Source organism: Lycorma delicatula, chromosome 12 (assembly GCF_047948215.1).
Source record: "Lycorma delicatula isolate Av1 chromosome 12, ASM4794821v1, whole genome shotgun sequence".
Classification (NCBI taxonomy): domain Eukaryota; kingdom Metazoa; phylum Arthropoda; class Insecta; order Hemiptera; family Fulgoridae; genus Lycorma; species Lycorma delicatula.
This window is the reverse complement of record NC_134466.1, coordinates 40976928-40996536: the sequence shown is the minus strand read 5'-3', so window position 1 is coordinate 40996536 and position 19609 is coordinate 40976928. Positions and strand designations below refer to the sequence as shown.

General features: G+C 29.8%; 1 protein-coding gene across 2 annotated transcripts in view; it reads left to right on the top strand.

The window, feature by feature from the left end:
* The window catches only part of LOC142332955 (inactive ubiquitin carboxyl-terminal hydrolase MINDY-4B-like), a 106638-nt gene extending 87356 nt beyond the window's left edge, over positions 1-19282 (top strand). For both annotated transcript variants that reach the window (XM_075379675.1, XM_075379674.1), the window contains 8 exons: positions 2313-2524; positions 6701-6866; positions 8396-8461; positions 11322-11392; positions 13153-13300; positions 14330-14532; positions 16600-16752; positions 18994-19282. In XM_075379675.1, coding sequence (XP_075235790.1) covers positions 2313-2524; positions 6701-6866; positions 8396-8461; positions 11322-11392; positions 13153-13300; positions 14330-14532; positions 16600-16752; positions 18994-19042 — 1068 coding nt within the window. In that variant the 3' untranslated portion in view covers positions 19043-19282. The remainder of the gene's footprint in view (positions 1-2312; positions 2525-6700; positions 6867-8395; positions 8462-11321; positions 11393-13152; positions 13301-14329; positions 14533-16599; positions 16753-18993) is intronic.
* Positions 19283-19609: the final 327 nt, after the last annotated feature.

Here is a 19609-nt window from a genome sequence, read left to right as displayed (position 1 = left end):
TAACAAAAATACTTGTTTATTGGCCTCTGCTCTTATTCAAAACCCCGTAAAGGTGTGGGCAAAAAATATTTTTTAATTTTTCATCATTTCTGGATTCAAACTCACATTTTTTTCTAATTAGATGATGCCATTATTTTATTATATCAATTTTATTGAATATTTGCGCAGTTTCACTCAGGTGTACTGGATAATAAGCCTGATTTTTTTCATCAGTTGTTTTACTTGATATTTTCAGATTGAATTAACCAATTTTTATGATAGCTTGTGCGATGAATATAGATTATTAGTTTTGATCAAGGGGAATGGGCAGAAAGGTCAGCATTCTCAAAATCCTTCTGTAAATAAAAATTTAATGTTGTAAGCATTATTTTGTTTCTATCATTGTTTTATCACACATGTTATGTGATGTAATGCATTTAAAAAATGCACTTCTTATCTTATCTAAATATTATAAAATTTGAGGTTAGTTGATATAATCCTTATCTTTGTCATTTTTGTCAGTTTGTGTTGCTTCCTGCAAGTATATTTAAAACATATTATGTAACACAAATTAGAAGTGTGATGAAGTTCAAAATATTAATAAAAATTACAAATACAATACTGCTAACCCTTAAGAATATTTTATACATCCCATAACAAGGAACACACATAAGCAGCTATTAAACGATGTGGAAGGATTAAAGAAAATTAAACACTTTACTATTGCACAGCAAGAAGTTTATTCAAACAGCTTTTTGTGTATGTTCAGTGGTGATATATCTGTTACAGGTTATTGTTGTGGATATTGTAGCCTGTTGCTGTTGGCTAATAAAATAAGTTATAGGTCTCCCTCTCTCTCTCTCTCTCTCTCTCTCTCTCTCTATATATATATATATATATATATATATATATATATATAAAGTTTTTAAAATCCATTTGCAACATTTATTTTCATTAATACGTTCAGTTGGCAAAATTAGCAGTGGGGAGAAGATAATGGAAAAGAATTATTACTTTTATACAGAAATGAAACTACAAAAAACAGTTTGCAGTTTGAAAAGTGATAAGAATTATTTGTAACAAAAGTAACCAAAGTAAATTAAAATTGTAACCAAAACAGAATTGTGAATTTGTGACAATCATTTTAAAAGTAATTGTATTGTAAATTATTATATTGTAATTCTCTAAAATAAAACTACCAAAATACTTACAATATAATGATATGATGTGGGAGAATGAAGGAAACTTTTTTTTTGTCTCACAAGTAGTGTGTTTGCAATCAGTTCTGATCAAGGAACCTCAAGTAAGTGGCGTTATAAAAAAGCACATAAAGAACACCCTCAATAAAGTGCATATACAAAAAGTCTATATAAACAAACACACTCATATTAATTGGGATTAGAAAGATTCAAGAGATCACAATGGTCTAGTAAAAAACACAAACCAAGAATGAATTCCCAACATTATTAAAACATAGATATAGCAAACAATAGTATCAAAATGAGGAGCCTAATCTCCTCATTAAGGCTTATTAAAGATGTTTGTCTTATGTCTGACCAAACCAGTTCAAGTGTCACCCAGATATCTCAAGTCCAGCAAATTCTCGGTGTATATCTTCACTGTTGTCTAGAAAGTTCATATGACAGTCTAATCGTTGTCCGTAACTTTAAGTGAACTGTTTCATCTTATCACAAATATAAGGCAGTCCAAATTAATTGTGAATTTCTTCATTCCAAGTGAACCACGGTGCCTGTGCAATGGATCTTGCTAGAATGTTCTGAAACATTGCATAATTTTAATATTACTCTTGTACATTGTGCCCCATAGCTGTATGACATATGTCCAAATCATTTTTAGAATCACATAGTATATCAAAAGTTTATTGGAATACAACAGGTGCAATTTCCTTTCTATCAACCAATAAAGCCTTTTAAACTTAGTGTTAAGTTGCTTCCTTTTCTTTTTCACATGGTAATTCCACTCTAAATGATCAAGGTGAAACCCGAGGTATTGAACCTGGTGAGATGCGAGATGCGAGCTGATGACCTTGTCCAGATGGATTTTGGGACAACAGTCATCCTTCCTCAATGCAAACATAATATGACTTGACTTATTTGGATTTTCTTTTATCCTGCATTTTGCTAGCCACTACCAGTCAGGTCTAACACCAATTGTAGCTTCGTTGAGGAGAATGAAAAAAAAATGATAGAAAATTATTATCAACAGGTAGTGATTAAAGAATGAGATAAAATAGTGTAACAAAATCCAATAAATAGTTTCAACAATTGAATGGAAGTAATTAATTGTTGATCTATATTTTTTTATCATTTCAGGAATTAAGAACAATTGTTTTTGGCACATCTACAGCACCTCCAAGGGGAGAATGGTTAAGAACTGGATTTACCCTTAATAATCCAGAAAAAGAATTGGGTTTTGGATTAAAAACTACTAAAAATGGGACACGGGGATTAGCATCTGTGATTCAAGCATACATGATAAAGTTATTATTATTTGAGAAAAGAGAAACTACACTAACATCTGAGGAGTAAGTTTGTTTTTTATTTTCATTAAAACTATTAATTTTTTTATGACAACCTGATTTGAATACATTTTTATCAAATTTTTTAAAACTCATGCTGTTTTGCTTTCAGTAATTTTTGTGGCCACCTTCAGACTGTGCTGGTACTTTATTTTCTGGTCTCACTTGGTGCTGTTGTTAGTGGTTTCCTTGTATTAAGGAATTTGTACTCAGAATGTGGTTGAAAAGTATGTTAGATCTGAATTGTGTTGTTTATTTAGTATATATATATATAGTATATATATAGTATATATATATATATATATAAATTTCAGTATTTCTTGAGGTCTAGATAGTAATATAAATACTAAATTACTATCTTTGTATTTCATAATATTTAAAATATTATGTTATAGAGTAGTAATTTTTTTAAACAGATAGAATGCTAGTTTGTTGATAATTCAAGTAAAATTGTGATTTGCATCTATGAGGTAGTTGACAAATGTTTACTTTGCTATAGAGTGGTTTTATGAATTCATTTAATTATGTATACATATTTGAAGCTGTGGCCCTTTGTTCAATGTAAAATTTTGTGTTTTGTAATATTATGTAATATTATGTGTTTTGTTTTTTTTGGTGATTCTGTTTGCTATGTTTGTTTTGTCTTCTGTTCTGAAAAACTGTATTTATCAATATATTTAACATAAAAAACAAAAAGGTGGTGGATGTTCTTAATTTACCCACATTTTTTTCTTTTATTTACATTGAAATTGCATTTCACCAAATGAACTGACTTTTAAAAAAAAAATTCAGTTTTTTCTAGTGGAAGAATGGTAATTACAGAAAAAAAAATTAATTTGTTTCTAAAAAAGATATCAATATTAATTTCTATCAAAACAAAAACCAGAAATTTATTTATTTAGCGTATGGCACCAAAACACAACACCAATTATAGTAAAAAATTACAAACAAATATTTAAAAAATTAATATAAGCTACTAATTCTGGAGTTAACATCAGGAAATCTTCAGGAGTCCCTTCATAAGCTGTCCAAGGGCAAACATCTGTGATGTGTTGAACAGTTTGATTTTCACCACACTCACAAAGGGGCGTCGGTGTTTTCCCGCATTTATACAGGAAACAGGCACACCTACCATGCTGAGTTCGTATTTTGTTTACCATGTTTTACGTGGCAAGACAAAACCCGGCAGCTTTTGAGTAATACATGGGATTTGGTTATTCTGCTTTGTGATCCATTCTTGATGCCAGGCGTCAGTCAGTTAGGTTAAATCCTTCCTCTGTGGCAACAATTGCTGTTTTGATAGGTGGCTTTCTAGATCGAAGGCGACCATGATTGGCATCCTAAATGTCCTCATGTATTGGTAGGTTTCGATTGTCCATAACCTTCTTGTACTCTCTTATAAGAGCGTTCATACGTCACAGGTTTGGGGGTGGTATGTGGCTTAATACTGGGAGCCATTCCACAAGAGTAGACCTGATAAGCCCGGCAATCATTCTTCTAATGTTATTACGTTGAGCATCAATTCTATGTACATAAGGGCTGTTAAGCCACACTGGCGCACAATATTCTGCAGCTGAAAAGACGAGGTTCAGAGCTGATTTGCGCAAAGTGAAAGCCAATGCTCCCCATGTTGTTCTACAGAGCTTATGTGTAATGTTGTTTCTCGCTTTTAATATCTCTGCAGTTTTCATTTGGTGCTCCTTAAATGAAAGCGTTCTATCAAATGTCACGCCTAGGTATTTTGGTGTCTTATTGTGAAAGACCCGAATAGAATATTAATCTCCCTATTAGCGAACTTGTTATTAGATGGAAGCATGACACCTTTGTTTTACTAGCATTTGGTTGGAGGTGCCATCTTCAGAAATACCTTCCCAGTTTCTCCAGGTCAGCCATCAGTACCTCCTCCGACTCTTCAAATGATCTACATTTTGTTGTTAGCACCCAGTCATCAATGTAGCCATGCTTTTTTGATCTTGTCTGGTGTGTCTGCAACATAGAGGCTGAAAAGGATAGGCGCAAGTACCGACCCTTGTGGCAGGCCGTTCTGGAGTTTCCTTGGTGAGCTTATATTGGATCCCATGATAACGTGGAACATTCTGTTGTTCAACATATTATTAAGGAGGTGAGCTGTTAGTTTGCATGGGATTACACGGAGGACCTTACAAATCATGCCTTCTCTCCAGATAGTGTTGTAGGCCTCTGATAGGTCAATGAATGCAGCAGAGGTTTTAAGATTTCTTTGGAACCCCGCTTCTATGTGTGTTGTGAGCGAGAGAACTTGGTTGGTGCAACTTCGTTTTGGCCTAAAGCCTGCTTGTTCAATCAGTAAAACATCAAATATTCTCTGACAGATTCTGTTGTAAATAAGCCTTTCTAGTAATTTATATGTCACTGATAGCAATGCTATAGGCATGTAGCTCTTAGGTAAGTTTGCTGGTTTCCCTGGTTTTAAAATGGCTACTACCTTCGATTGCTTGAACTCTCTGGGTATGGTACCAGTCTGCATTATGTCAGCGAAGAATCTGGCCAGACAAAGTTTTGCATATTTACTGCAGTTTAATAAAAATTCCGGATTGATACCATCGAATCCTGGTGCTTTTCCAGGAGCGACATCTCTGACCACCGACTCAATCTCAAGTGTAAAAGGGTGAGTGTACTCACCTTTTTACACACCCCCTTTTTCAGGGGGAAGGCAGTCTCTCCTGCCTCCCTCCTCAAGTTTCTTAGTTTGCATTTTATCTCAATTGTGTGTGCCCTGTCTCTTGGTGCTCTGGATGTTGCCAGTATGTTGACGCTGTGGTGGGCATTTGCTTTTTGTCTTTGAATAGGAGATCTGCTTCCTAATTTTCTTAGCAGAGTCCATGCATGATGACTCAAGGTCTGAAAGTTCAGGCTTCCCACGTTTCTGACCATTTCTGTTGTCTTGCAGCATCGAGGCTATGGAGAAACTCGTTTGCTACCTCTTGATCGCCCATCTCAAGGAAGCTTCTTTAGAGAACTTCACTGTTCTGGGACCACTCTGGGATATAGTCTCTGCAAAACCCTCTAGGGATGCACTTCCACAAAACAGAAATATTTTAGTGCCACTCATCATCATCATCATCATCTACTTAGAAGCAGGTCCTTATGTCATTCTGTCTACATCCACTTCTGACCCAAGCCTTCTCTTTTCCAATCTCTCTTCCAATCTTCACCTCATCTATTAATTCCATTCTTCTTCTTCCTCACTTTCTTTTTCTTTCTACTCATCCTTTTAGTGTTGTCAAGATTCCACTCCTTCTAACCACATATCCTAACCATTTTCTTCCTTTTGTTGGTGTATTTTTTGCATAAATGCTCCATCTTCTTTAATCCTGTTTATTACTACCTCATTCCTTACTTCATCTGTTTATCTTACTTTCTCTACTTTTCTCCATAACCACATCTCAAAGTTCTCAATCCAGTCTCCCTACCACAGTTCACACTTCACTTCCATACAAGACACTACACTCCATATGTAGTATTTGTCAAACCTCTTCCTTAACTGTAGGCCAGACTTTTACTACATAGTAAAAGTCTAAACGCTTATTACTAAAGGCATCCTTTGCCATCACTATACTTCTTTTTATTTACTTTGTGTTCTTCCAGTTCTCTATTGCCATAGTCCCCAAATATTTAGTTTTTCTATTCTTCATTTACTTATTCTTAACTGTAAATTCTCTTTGTTGTTTATTTCCATTACTTCAATTTTTTCTATATTTATTTTATATTAACAACATTTGAATCATGTTGTGTGTGGTTGAGTGTAGCAATTGTTGAGTAGCAAAAAACATCTTAAAAATTGTTATTTTATTGGATAAACTTTAATTATTTATTATTTCAACATAGTTGCATTATTTTCATTTATAAAATAATTATTTTTATATATTAATATAGGTTATAACTACTTCATTTTTAATAATTAATTTTATACTTTGTATTGCAGTTCCAATTAAGGTATTTCCATAGTTTCTCTTGATCCTTCCAAGCAATGCTGAAGTAGTTCCTTTTTGTTATCATTGAGTATAGTTCCTCTACTATTCTTGATCCGATCCATGTAACATTTAGTTTGACAAAATATTTACGTTTTAATAATAATATATTTTCTATATTTACATTTTATGGTTTTTACTTTATTAACTATAATAAACATTTTTTTTTTAGGTTGTTGAAACCTTCTCGAGCAAGACAGATTGAAGTGATGACAACTGCTATGGCAGAGATATTATGGAAAATATCTGAACAATCAAGAGTAGTTGTATTATTACCACAAGAAAAGTGTTATATACAACATTCCCTTAACTATTTTCAGGATTCAATCACAGAAAAAGTAATTTTTGACTATAGAAAATGAAAATTAATTTTTTTAAATTTAATTGTGAGGTATATTATAAAACTAAGAGGGTTTTTAGGGAAAAAAAGAAATTGAAAATAATGAATCAAATGGCTTTAAGCTGCTGATTAGTAGATACCAATCATTTTATAAGTATGAGTAATTTGTTATTATTTGCCTTCCTGTGGCAGTGAGAAATTTTTTGTTTATTCTTTAGATGCATTTTGACACCAATCAAAATTTCATATTACTGATGAAAAACCTTATTATCAGAGAAGCTACTTACAGCTGATTAAATTCATACCTTATCAATCTTAAAGAGTCAGTTGAAATGTTATCTTCTAATGACATATAAAATATAGGTCCTCACTTTAGGTGTAAAATATGCAGTATCATAGTGAAATGTTTTTGGTCTTTTGTCCTTATTAGGAGTACACTGGTCTCAGAACATGCTGGAACGCAGTTCCAGTACTACTTTTTGGGAAAAATAAAGAATTGTTCTCTCTTTTAAACCTTTTTTTAACTTAAAAGACTAGGTTACTTTTTATTTTAATATAAAATATATAACCTAAATTATAAAAAAACAGGCCACACGAAAATGAGTCTTGCTTTTGAATATCTTTAGGCAAACAACAAAAAAATAAGTTGTTAAAAATCTAATTCACAAAAATCATTAAACATTTGACTAGAAAAAGATAAGTTATGCTTTTATCAATCTATACATCAAAAGGAATCTGCATCTTTCATAACATTGTCATGCAGCTAAACTGTGGCAGTGGACAATATTCTTGCGGCCTGCTATAATATAAAATCAAGTGTTATAGTACTGGGTGACTTATAAGTTTACCCCTGGTCCTTATTATTTTTTAATAATCTACCACTCAATCTTAAGCTTTTCATTATTAACCTCTTTGTAGATGTTACAGCTGTATCTAAAACTGAAGAAAATTATTTAAAAACAACAAGAAAATTTTGTATTAGCAATTATAGATTTTGTTCACTGTATGAATTTGTTATAAAAGATTAGCACTGGATGACTTTAAATATCAGTAAAACTATTGTATTGTACTTCTCAGATAGACGTAATGTTACAAAACCTATCTGCAACACTGTTACATCTGCAACAAAATAAAAAAAAATATTGTTTTGCTTTAAAGTTATCTTTGTAAAAAACTAGGATGACTTTCATTATTAATACTTATTTTGAATACGTATATTCCTATTTAAAATAAGATATTATCTCTTGGAACTGTATGTATTCAACACACAAAAATGTAATTTTTAAAATTTATATATATATATACACACACACATTTAATTTGCAGAGTTTTAATGTTTACTAAGAGAGTTAATTCCTAGGGGTTCATGTGCAAATACCTACACTAAAACTTGAAGAATTTAGACATTATTAAAAAAATTATTCACTCAACAAGAAGATCCAACAACAATTTTATATTTATATATAAAGAAACATATAAATTAAATCTACTTCTGCTACAGATTTTTTTTAAATTTTTTTGTTTCAGCTGCATGTATTTGAATTTACATCTGTAGAAGATATTCAAATATTTTTGAAACGTTATCTATATCTGGTAAGACTTGCTTCTTGTTTATATTCATTAAATTAATCATTGGTAGTGGATTTGCACTATTATATTTTTTTCTTTGAATATAAATTTTGATATTATGAGAGAAAATTAAGGACAGTTGGAGTTATAGATCCTATCTAAAGATATAGTTTTTAATGATCAAATTAAAACTAAGATTTCAAATTTTCATACAGTGGAACTTGGTGTCCTACAAGGTTCAATCTTAGGTCCCATTTTATTTTTGATTTTACACAAATGAGCTGTATAATTACTACTTTCTGAGCACATCTACTTCTTGTTATCATCCAGATTTTAGAGTCCTAACCAAGAAATGAAATCTGTTTGGCATCATTTTATTTTGTAATCCATTACTGGAGTTGTGTTTGTGATTATTTAGTAAATTGTTTTATTCATACATAAACATTATTTTATAATCACAGATGATTATTTATATTCCCATGACTTGCAGTTTTAAAGTTGCAAAAGAATTCGAAAAAAATGCAGATAAGATCAACAGCATAGATTTTTCCTTGAGTGGCTATTCTTTGATTTCCTGTAATAAAGTTATCAGATCTTTTTTTATGGTTAAGAGGATACTAAGATGAGGGGTCTAATTTCTAGGACTTATTAAGTAGATTAAATACATTTTACCGATACCAAGAACACAGCTATATATAATTCACTAAAGCAGATAACACTAGTAAGTATTTGTTCCTTCATGATAACAAATTTATTCTAGTAAAACTAACATATATATTAGATATTTACTAGAACACACAAATGAAGTGACTATAATTTGTATCTCACCAACTAAAAAACTGTGTAAAATCTGTATGCTTAAAAAATGAAAATGTTCATTATCTTAATCCTTTGCACTCCTGTGTCCTGCATTGCAGGCCATGGTGTTCAGTCAGTAAGCTCTGATTTGTTTGAGGGTTATCTGTACAGTCAGCTTTCATGTCCTGCATTGCAGGCCATCATTACAATTATTTCCTGCTCTTCTTTTAATTATTCTAGTTCAGCTGTACAACTCTGATATAGTTTTGCAACACATAGAACAACTGATTGTAAATGTCTAATTTAAGGTTCATGCTATTTAATCATATTTTAATTGAGTTATTTTAAAATGATCAGTTCTTTTAATTTGATATTTCTATTTTAAAATGATTAAAGAAATTGTACTATAGTTGCTATATATTACTGAAATAAAAATTATTAATAACCGCTGCCTAAAACAGGGTTTGGAATGAAAAATGGAAATATATTTGTTACAAATGAATTTAATGTTCTAGGTGGTTTAACAGAATTATTAAATTATTATTTTCAAAATATTAATAATAAAATCAGGTAAAAAAATAAAAAATCAATTTTAAAAATATACAAACAAAATTATACTTGCTAGGAAATTTAGATTCTCTCTCTCTCTCTCTCTCTCTTTCTCTCTTCGCAAATCAGCTGATTTTGAAGTCGTCGAGAGTTCTAAGGTTCAAATCCTAGTAAAGGCAGTTTCTTTTATACCGATTTGAATACTAGATCGTAGATATCGGTGTTCTTTGGTGGTTGGGTTTCAATTAACTACACATCTCAGAAATGATCGACCTAAGACTGTACAAGACTACACTTCATTTACACTCATACATATCAGCCTCTGAAGTAATACCTGATGGTGCTTCCAAAGGCTAAACAGAAAAAGAAAAAGAATAAACTTCATTATAGGTTACTAGCAGCTGCTGCACAAAGTTTATTTTTAACAACCAATTAGAAGTCAGCTTTGGAATAGCTCTTAGATTTAAAAAAATATGTTTGAAAGCAGTGACCTCTGTATTACCTTTTTAAAAACAAATATAAAATATTTATAAATATTTTAGTTGAAATGAGATACATTAACATTACAAATCAATATTCAGTATCTTATAATTGATAAGAAATGAATGTTTATTTCAGCCATAAGTTATCATTTGTTAATAAGTACAATAAAGTATTTCAAATAAATTGCAAATGATTTGGTTAATTTTACGTATATTACGATTTCACCCCCTCTTGCCATCGTGCCATCGGGTGCTGAAACCTAGCAGTGGCTAGGGTATCCACGGCAAACTATGGTTGCCAGACCATCACACCACTCTATGTCACAAGCTGCTCCCTTGAGCACTGTACGTAGCGTCTTCTAAGCAGTCTGCACTCCTACCTGACCCGAGGCAGTCGTATCCGGATCAATTCTTCTTCGGATGAACATTACTTTAAGTTTTATTTAGTTTATGTTTGCTGTCTTTAACGTTATGTTATAAAATTATTTTAAACCACCAGGACAGCATACAATTAAACAATCCTTCAATAACCAACACAGTGTTGTCTTCATTCATCACCTATGAACACATACAGTCCACCCTCGCTCTAAAATCTACTGCAACACTGTTAACCAAGGGTGTCCTATCGATGTTGCAAGTGTTTAATGTGGCAGTGTTTACAACTAATTTTCCCTTTTTTTCATTCTTTTAATGGTGGTCTCTTAACTGGATGGTTTAAGCATCTTAACTTTACAGGATCTATCTCTTAACACTTTACTGACCCTTTGTAATGATCATATGGACCTGATAATATATCAAGTTAAAAATGTGTAATTATTACATTTTTTTTTTATTTGTGTGTTAAAATTCTATTTTTTATTAAATTATTTTTATTTTATTACTTACTATTAAACATTGAAAATTATAAGGAAATATGAATTTGAATGAGCTCATAGAAAAGAAATAAAAAAAACATTGACAAAATCACAATTTTATTAATTTCTTTATATTATATGTATGAAATAAGGTACGTACAGAAGTATATGAAGATCTTATATAATGTAATATTTTCACAGTTTTTGGATGAGCCAGGACCAGGGTGTCTCTTATTTTTATACAGTGCTGTTGCAACTAGAGGTACAAGTAGGTGAGTACTAAGATGTATAACAGATAGATAGTATGATAATATAAGTATCATATTAAAGAAAATTAATGTTGAAAGATCAATTTCTCCAAGCATTTAAGTTCTTTTTTGACATTTAATTCTGAATTGTTATTTTTTTTTAATTCTAACTCTTGAAGTGATTGTAACTATAGAATGTATTTAAGGTGAGTGCATATGTGTCTTAGTATACTGTAACATTTTTTATACCTTATAATTAAAAAGTTTAGAACCTTCACTGTCGAATTTTGTATACCTATTTAAAATCATATTTAGATGTGAATAATCACAAAAAAATTATGTAAAAGTGTAATTGATGGCTTCTGAAATTATTTTATTGCATTACCAGTCTGATATGAAAAGCAACCATTTGGGAAATTAAATTTAAAATTAGGATTAAATTTTTAAAAAAATATATTTTTGGAGGAAATTAACTTAAATGGTTGTTGATAAATTTTAATAATATTTTGAGATATAAACAAATATAGGGTAGGTCTAACAAATTTTTCATTTAAACTTTTTTTAGAGTTAAAATTTACTCTTGTGTCATAATGAAAATTACTCTTATGTAGTATGACAGACAATTAACTAATAGAAACATTTGTTATTTTTTGAAAATAAAAAATAACAGATTGATGTAAATTGGGCCAAAGGGAGCATAAAGACAGAATAAGAGAAAATAAAATATTCATACTCAAGAACAATACAAATTAATTTGAGGTTATGTAATGGATTCTCATGTATTGGATATGTTGAAAATATCATAATTTATAAGCAAATCATAATCTATATTTTCCTGCAGTTTTGAGAATAGTAAAATCTGATAATTATTGCCAATTTCTAAGTTAAGCATAACTGGAAATTTGGAAAAGAAAATTGAATAAAAAAGAAATTATTGTAAGAACGTGGTCGTTCATGGTCACAATTTGTATGTCATATAATCTAACTTGGGAAAAAGTCGTCATTGATGAAAGCAAAAAAAAAACTCATTGGATCTTTTGTTTATAGCATTATCTTGAGTCAAATCAGTTAAGGGATTAGTATTCAATAAGTCATTTACATTTGATAGAAAAAAAATCATAAATATTTAGGTGTTGAAGGCATGAAGAAGAAAGTATGTTTAAGATCCATATTTATTAAAATAATGTTGTTTTTTTTTATCTAGACATTTAATAGTGAAATTTTTTGAATAGTAATTTATTTCAAAACGAGGCTATTTTTTTATTAGATTTACTTATATTTTGTTAACCTTGTTGCAACTACATGAGTCTTTTCAAAACCAAATCTTTAGCTAGTGTAAAATAATCTTATATGTAGCAATCATTTGAATAGTTTTATATTTAAATTTTATGCTGGTTTAAATTTTTTAACTAATTACTACCTTCAAGTAAGTAAAAAGTCATTACTGTTTTCATCAAAATATGACTGCATATTTCTAAACTAAAGTAACCACAGACAAAATAAACTGGATTGCAAAGCTTCAGTATCAGTTTTAGTCCCTAAGGAAGGCTACTCGTACTTCAGAAAATATTATTGTGGGTTGTTATCAGAGTGAGGGGCAAGTGATATCATATCTCCCTTTTATTTGGTAAGTCCTGAATAAAATCCCAACTAGGCTTGGCATTTATGATATACTGCAGAATTAATTTCTCTTCACAAAACAAATAACTAGGAGAATAGCTTGATTGGGCAAGAGCCTCTACTTGCCAGCGTTAAATAAATAATTTCTTCTTTTTTTTTTTTAGAATTGAAAAAGATCTAGAGGGAAGTAAAGGATATCTTGTAACAGCACAAGAAGAAGGATCAGAATGTATTGTAACATTATTATTGTGTGGACGAGCTACTCCTTATTTACATAATGGTGTTGTATATGTTGGTGATGAAGAACACTATGTAAGCAATTGTAAATACATACATTATTTTTTTTATATATTAAAAAAGTATATAAAATATTTTAATAGTTGAATTTTGATATCCTTTATTTCTTCGACAGTTCCTGGTTGGTAAAGTGTAAAGTTTTACTTCAGTATAATACCACTGGATACTCTTGCTTCATTTATTGTTTTTTATGTTTTTATAAAAAGTATATTCGTTACTGATAAGTAGTGTACTATAGAAACCCATTAACAGTAACATAAAAAATAAGATAATGGTAGGGAAAGCGATTTTGTCTTTACTAACCTAATGTATGTGAAATGAGAATGTGAATTCAAATCCCGGTAAGACTTGGAACTCTTTCTTCACTCACAACAGAATCCATTTAATCATATCATAAAAATAAATTGGGATATTTGTAATTGGGTACAGGCTTATTGTTACTGGTGAGAATAAATAAATAAATAGACAGTAACATTGAAGTTGATTGTAGTTATAGTACTTGTGAGTGGAGAGGGTGGAATATAGCAAAATGTCTTCTAGGTTAGACACAATTTATTTGTCTGTATCCATGAAAAACTGACGTGTAACATTTTATGCTCATTCTTGTGGCATACATTAAACATAAATTGGTGTAATATACATGAATGGATGATACTCCTCAGATTTATGATATCTGAGTTTGGCGATGTATGTTAATTGAGTTTCAGTGAGTTATGAAATCTGAGTATCCCTTAGAATTGGATGATGTAATAAATTGCTTTTAAAAATTTTCATGGACAGAAAAAAAACATAACCCAAGTAAAACTGAAATATTAAAAACAATAATAGATAATATGACTGAAATCCTTTTTTATATTATAAAAAATAAAGTTGAAAATTTGTTGGAGTGGAAAAAATAATTGGTCCAAATGAGTTCTGATTGGAATTATCAACCAGAAAACTCATTTGGGTTATTTTACAGTATTTAATTTATTTTCAATAATAATTTTATTTAACTTAATTATTTCAATTAAATTTCTTATATACCTCTTTTTACTTTTGAAGGCAGTGCCTCAGTTCGGAATTTTGAACAGGAATGAAGTTGGATTTTTAATATTTGAAGAAAAAGTGGATGAAGAAAGTAGAGTTCCAGGATCTAGACTTAAAACACCATCTTTGCCAGTCTGGGTGATTAGTTGTTTAGGACATTATGGTGTTATATTTAATACAAACAGGGAGTTATTACGGAATTATCATGCTGAACGAAGGTACGGTTGTTATTTTACAGTTTGTAATTTAAACAGTTTTTATAAAATATTATTCTAGGAGTTTTTTGAAACTATTTCATATATAAAACTAAATCTAAAATAATATATCTTCAATATATTGGCTCAGGAAATCCTTATACCATGATATTATGCTTTTTATATTAATTAAAGCAAAAATGTTAATTATCTTGATTTATGTTCGTTTGTTTTTGTATGATAAAAGAACAATTTAAATTAATTTTCAGGATGAATTAATTTACTCTACGGTAATTTTATTAACTCCAATAAAATTTATCTATAAAAATATGAATAACAGGGAGACTCAGCTCCTTTTGGCATACTACTTTATGTGATATATTTGATCCAGAAGCATTTTAGCAAAGGTTTCAAGAGCAAAAAACTGAAGCTAATAGAATTTTAAACAATTGTAATTCAATAAGAGCACTCATCCACCTGACAATATAAAAAATAGGCAAAAGTAAATTGATCAGTCAAGTAACTTAGCTTATTTTTTGCTAAAACATTACACTTTTTTTTATTTTTATAATGCATAGAAAATAATGGATATACCTCCACAAATATGAGTTCCAACACTCATAAATTCGATTAACTTGTGATGAACTCAAAATGAAATTTTGAAAAAACTATTAACTTACAGGATATGTTCAGATAATTTTCTGTGAAGTTTGACTGTTCACTTAAGTGCCACAACAGTTTTTTACTCCTTTTATTTTTTTCTACATCTAATGAACAATAAAATGTCAAATTCCTTTAATTTAATACCTATAACTAGTTTCTGATTTGTATCCTTATGATGTATGAAAGAAAGTTAAATAACATGAAGGTTCTATTAAAAGATGTTATTAAATTTAATTACTTTTTAGTTATTTTGTTTAATTGTTAATATTATTATTAATTTACAATGTTTTTATTTATAGTTTTATTCTAAATGTTTTATGAAGTTTCAGGACTTTATAGAGTGAAGGTAGGATGATAAAAAAAAAAATTATAAGTATATAGGGATTTTTATGACAACTTATAAAAGAATCTATTGAGTATCATTTTGTAGCAAAACAGATCAATTTTGACTCATGTAACACTATTGCACTAAACATCTTCATCAAAGTGCTGGTGGTCATACCATTCAAAATGGCTACTTCTACAGGTATGGAAAATGCAAATTGTTTTGATTTTCATGAAATACAACCTGTAAAAAATGTTAATGTAAATATAATTTTCACTCCCAGCATTATAAGGTTTATAATTTATTTTTGGCTATGAATATATTTTTATTTTTGGTTCAGAATTTTGTTGAGACCAGTTTTTCTTTTAAGCCTAAAACATTTTTACAACCGTATCTAAATTAAAGTGTATAGCCTATTCTTCTTTAGAAAAATGTCAATGGTATGATATTTTTTGATATGTTGAAAATGCCCTTATTCTAAAGCTTCAAGAAGGTAACTAAGAACAATTTCATTTCCAGTAAGATGATGATGATGATGATGATGCATCAGTGCATTTGCACACTTCTTTGTATACTCAGAATTCTGAGATTTCATTGATAATCTTTCTCTAATGGAACATTTCAGCAGAATTAACTTCATGACAGTCTTATTTCCCAAATTTGAAGTCACTTGATTTATTTATTCACTTTTATTAAATATTAAATATATGTACTGCCACTGCTTAGCTGAGTATGCAGTTTCAATTAAATCAGAAATTTTATCACTATTGTACACATAGAAGGGAGAGACCTGATAAGGAAAATTGAGAAAGTTTGGTGTAAATAAGTTTAGATGGAATATCTACTATATCACCAATCATATTTAAATTGAACCAAAATTACTGTTTCATGAAAAAAAAGTTTGTTTTGCTATAAAATTTATAAAAACAACTTATAAACACTTCAACACCTTATAAAAAAAGATTGTGATTACTGTAAACATGCTGTATGTGCAATGGTAATGTTCAATAGTACTAATTCCTTAGTACTAATTAGTTAAATACATTACTTTTGTGGCTGATAAAAAGTAATAACATATATATATTTTTATAATTTATCAATAGGTTTGAATTATATTACTATTCTTGCGGTGGTAGTTATTCTACAATGACAGTTGATACAAGACAGTCAACGGATGAAGCAGATGGATTGGAAGTACAAGAAGAGGAGTTAGTTATTTCAACAAATAATAACATTGAGAAAGTTATATTTACAAAGTAAGTAACATAATTATGTACAATAAAAACTAAAATAATTTAAATGAAAATCAATAAATAAAATTTATATTTAAAGAATCTACTGAGTGATAAATCTTGATGCTTTCTACACTAAGTATGAGAGATGTATGATGTAAGACTGAACAGAATTAGAATTAATATATTTAGATATAAATAAAATTTCAAGATGTAGAATTACTTAGAATGAGAAGAAACCTGTGATTAGAAAATAGCAAGATGTATATCACTTAACTTGCCTTATTATCAGCAAGCATTAATCTTTACTGCATGGAGGTCATTAGAAAGCCCATACCATTTGCCATAGTTTAAAATAAATGAATAAAATTATATAAGCAAAAAACAGAAGTTTTGTAGTTTTTTACAAAACTAATTTATTTTTTTAATTTTTAGTTTAGTTTTCTAGGTATGATGCTTGTTACAACCAGTTGTTTGTATTATTTATTGATAGAAGAAACATTTTTTCAATGATTTTATCAGGTTTTAGTCTTTGACTTAGAGTCTGAATCAGCATGGCTTAAAGTCATGGCTCCAAATAATGAGCAAAAATTCCATCCTTTTTTGTCACGAAATACAAAATTAATTATTAATAATAAGGCATAAGAATTTTTTTAAAGTTTGTTATCGGTTATCTGCCCTTAAAAAGGTTAAGGTTAGGTTAGCCCACCGGGTTGGTCTAGTGGTGAACGCGTCTTCTCAAATCAGCTGATTTGGAAATCAAGAGTTCCAGCGTTCAATTCCTAGTAAAGTCAGTTATTTTTATACGGATTTGAATACTAGATCGTGGGTACCGGTGTTCTTTGTTGGCTGGGTTTCAATTAACCACACATCTCAGGAATGGTCTGATACTGTACAAGACTACACCTCATTTACATTCATACATATCATTCTCATTAATCCTCTGAAGGTAATATCTTACGGTAGTTCCACAGGCTAAACGGAAAAAGAAAAAGAGAGGCTTAGATTAAGATAGGTGATTGGAGTAACTATTTACGCGAAATATGCGAGGATTTTCTATCATAAAAGGATGATCGAAAGATTGGTGGTGTTGGGAAAATAGTTAAGTTGGAATTCAATTCAATTCCTCAGCTTGTCCAACCATGAAGATTTTGACCAATAATTAAATTTGTTTGACCTAGCTGCTGAAGAATCTTGTGACTAAAGAAGATAGTCCAGCTCAGCAGTCATTTTATGTTCAACTGCTCTGCTCTAGCAGGGGTCTCCAGAGACCAGTTATCCTGGAATTTGAAGGTCAGGGGAAAATAACAGCACAGCTTTTTATCAAGAGCCTGTATGGGAATTTTTAAATGAGATTGTATATGTTCAACCATCATAGTTAAATTGGGAAATTGCTCTGTTTGTTATGGAGATAGATCTGATTATGTAGTATACAGGAAACTTTCTTTTAGGAGGAGGGATTTGTTGGAGGTCCACCTTATCCATTAGATAATTAAGCTTATTTTGCAACCATGCAGGAAATGCTTGGATTCCCAAGTTGGTCCAGAGACATTTACAAAAAGACAATTACAGTGCATTGACTACTTTTAAGGCCCCACCAATTTTTAAGTAGGTGATCTAGCAGTCATATCTACATCCACAGAACTGATACTGATGAAAAAGTTAATAAATTATAATAAAGAAATGGGTTAGTTGGTGAGAATGAATGATCGTCTTTTGGGATAGTTAAACCAAAAAGGTTTTACCCAAAACCAGTAGGCACTTATTAGTAGATGTGATCAACCAGTTCAAGATAAAATTTGAGTAGATGCTGCCCAGTCACACTGTTTATTGAAGGAAGTCTACCTCTGCATTATTTTATACTTATAATTAACTTAATTCATTCTTATATTGATACTACAATCAATATTGTTCAAGGTACAAAGGTGGTGGTTGTACAAATTGATTATTATGACCTAGTTGCTAATTTTTATCTACCAACTTAATTTTAGTTTTTAGTTTTATAATTTGCCTTGTTCATAAATGATTTTAAAATTAATAGAGTTCCTTGGCACACGTAGCCAAGTCTATGCTATTAGGCAGCTCTGAAGGGAGTTGAGGAAGTAATACCAGTAAATCAATTACCAATGTTTAAAATATGTGTAATTTTATCAAGAACAGAGGCAATTTACTGTTATTCATACCAATAAAATAGTACTCATTAATCTTAGTTATCATTTTTTAAACAACACAAATTAACAATTTTATTCCATTTTGTTTTTTCAGGTGGCAAGATGCAAATATTACTTGGCATGGTTCAGTTTTGTTTACTTAAATTATAAATACTAACATACATTATCAGTGAAGTAATTATATAAAAACAGTTCTGTTAAAAACATTACTATGACCAGGTTTAAAGTAATTCTTATACAGAAAGATAAAATATATACTGTAATGCTGTATAGTAATGTGCAGATTATATACTGCATAGTATGCAAAAAAAGTAGGTTTTCAATAATTTAAAACTTCTATTTACTTTTTAAATGATAGTTCAAGTACACATAGTAATAAAAAGAATCAGAAAAAATAAATTGTGTGCTAAATGACTTAATAAAAATTTGTTTAATATTTTATATTTAGGTTTCATTTCTTTACTTTTTACCAAAACATTTTATAATTAAATGTAAAGCGTTTTGTTATTTATTGTTAAATAATAGTCATTTTGTTATATTTTGATTTGTTAAATCTAAAATTTCTTGTTGTAAATGACACTAATGTAAATCTAATCTAATTCATTACAGAGCCTTGATGAAATCTGTTAGTATCCATTGTATCCATGTAAATCTGTTAGTATCCATTTTTTTTTTCTTATGAACTAATTTACCTCATAAGCTTGAGGATG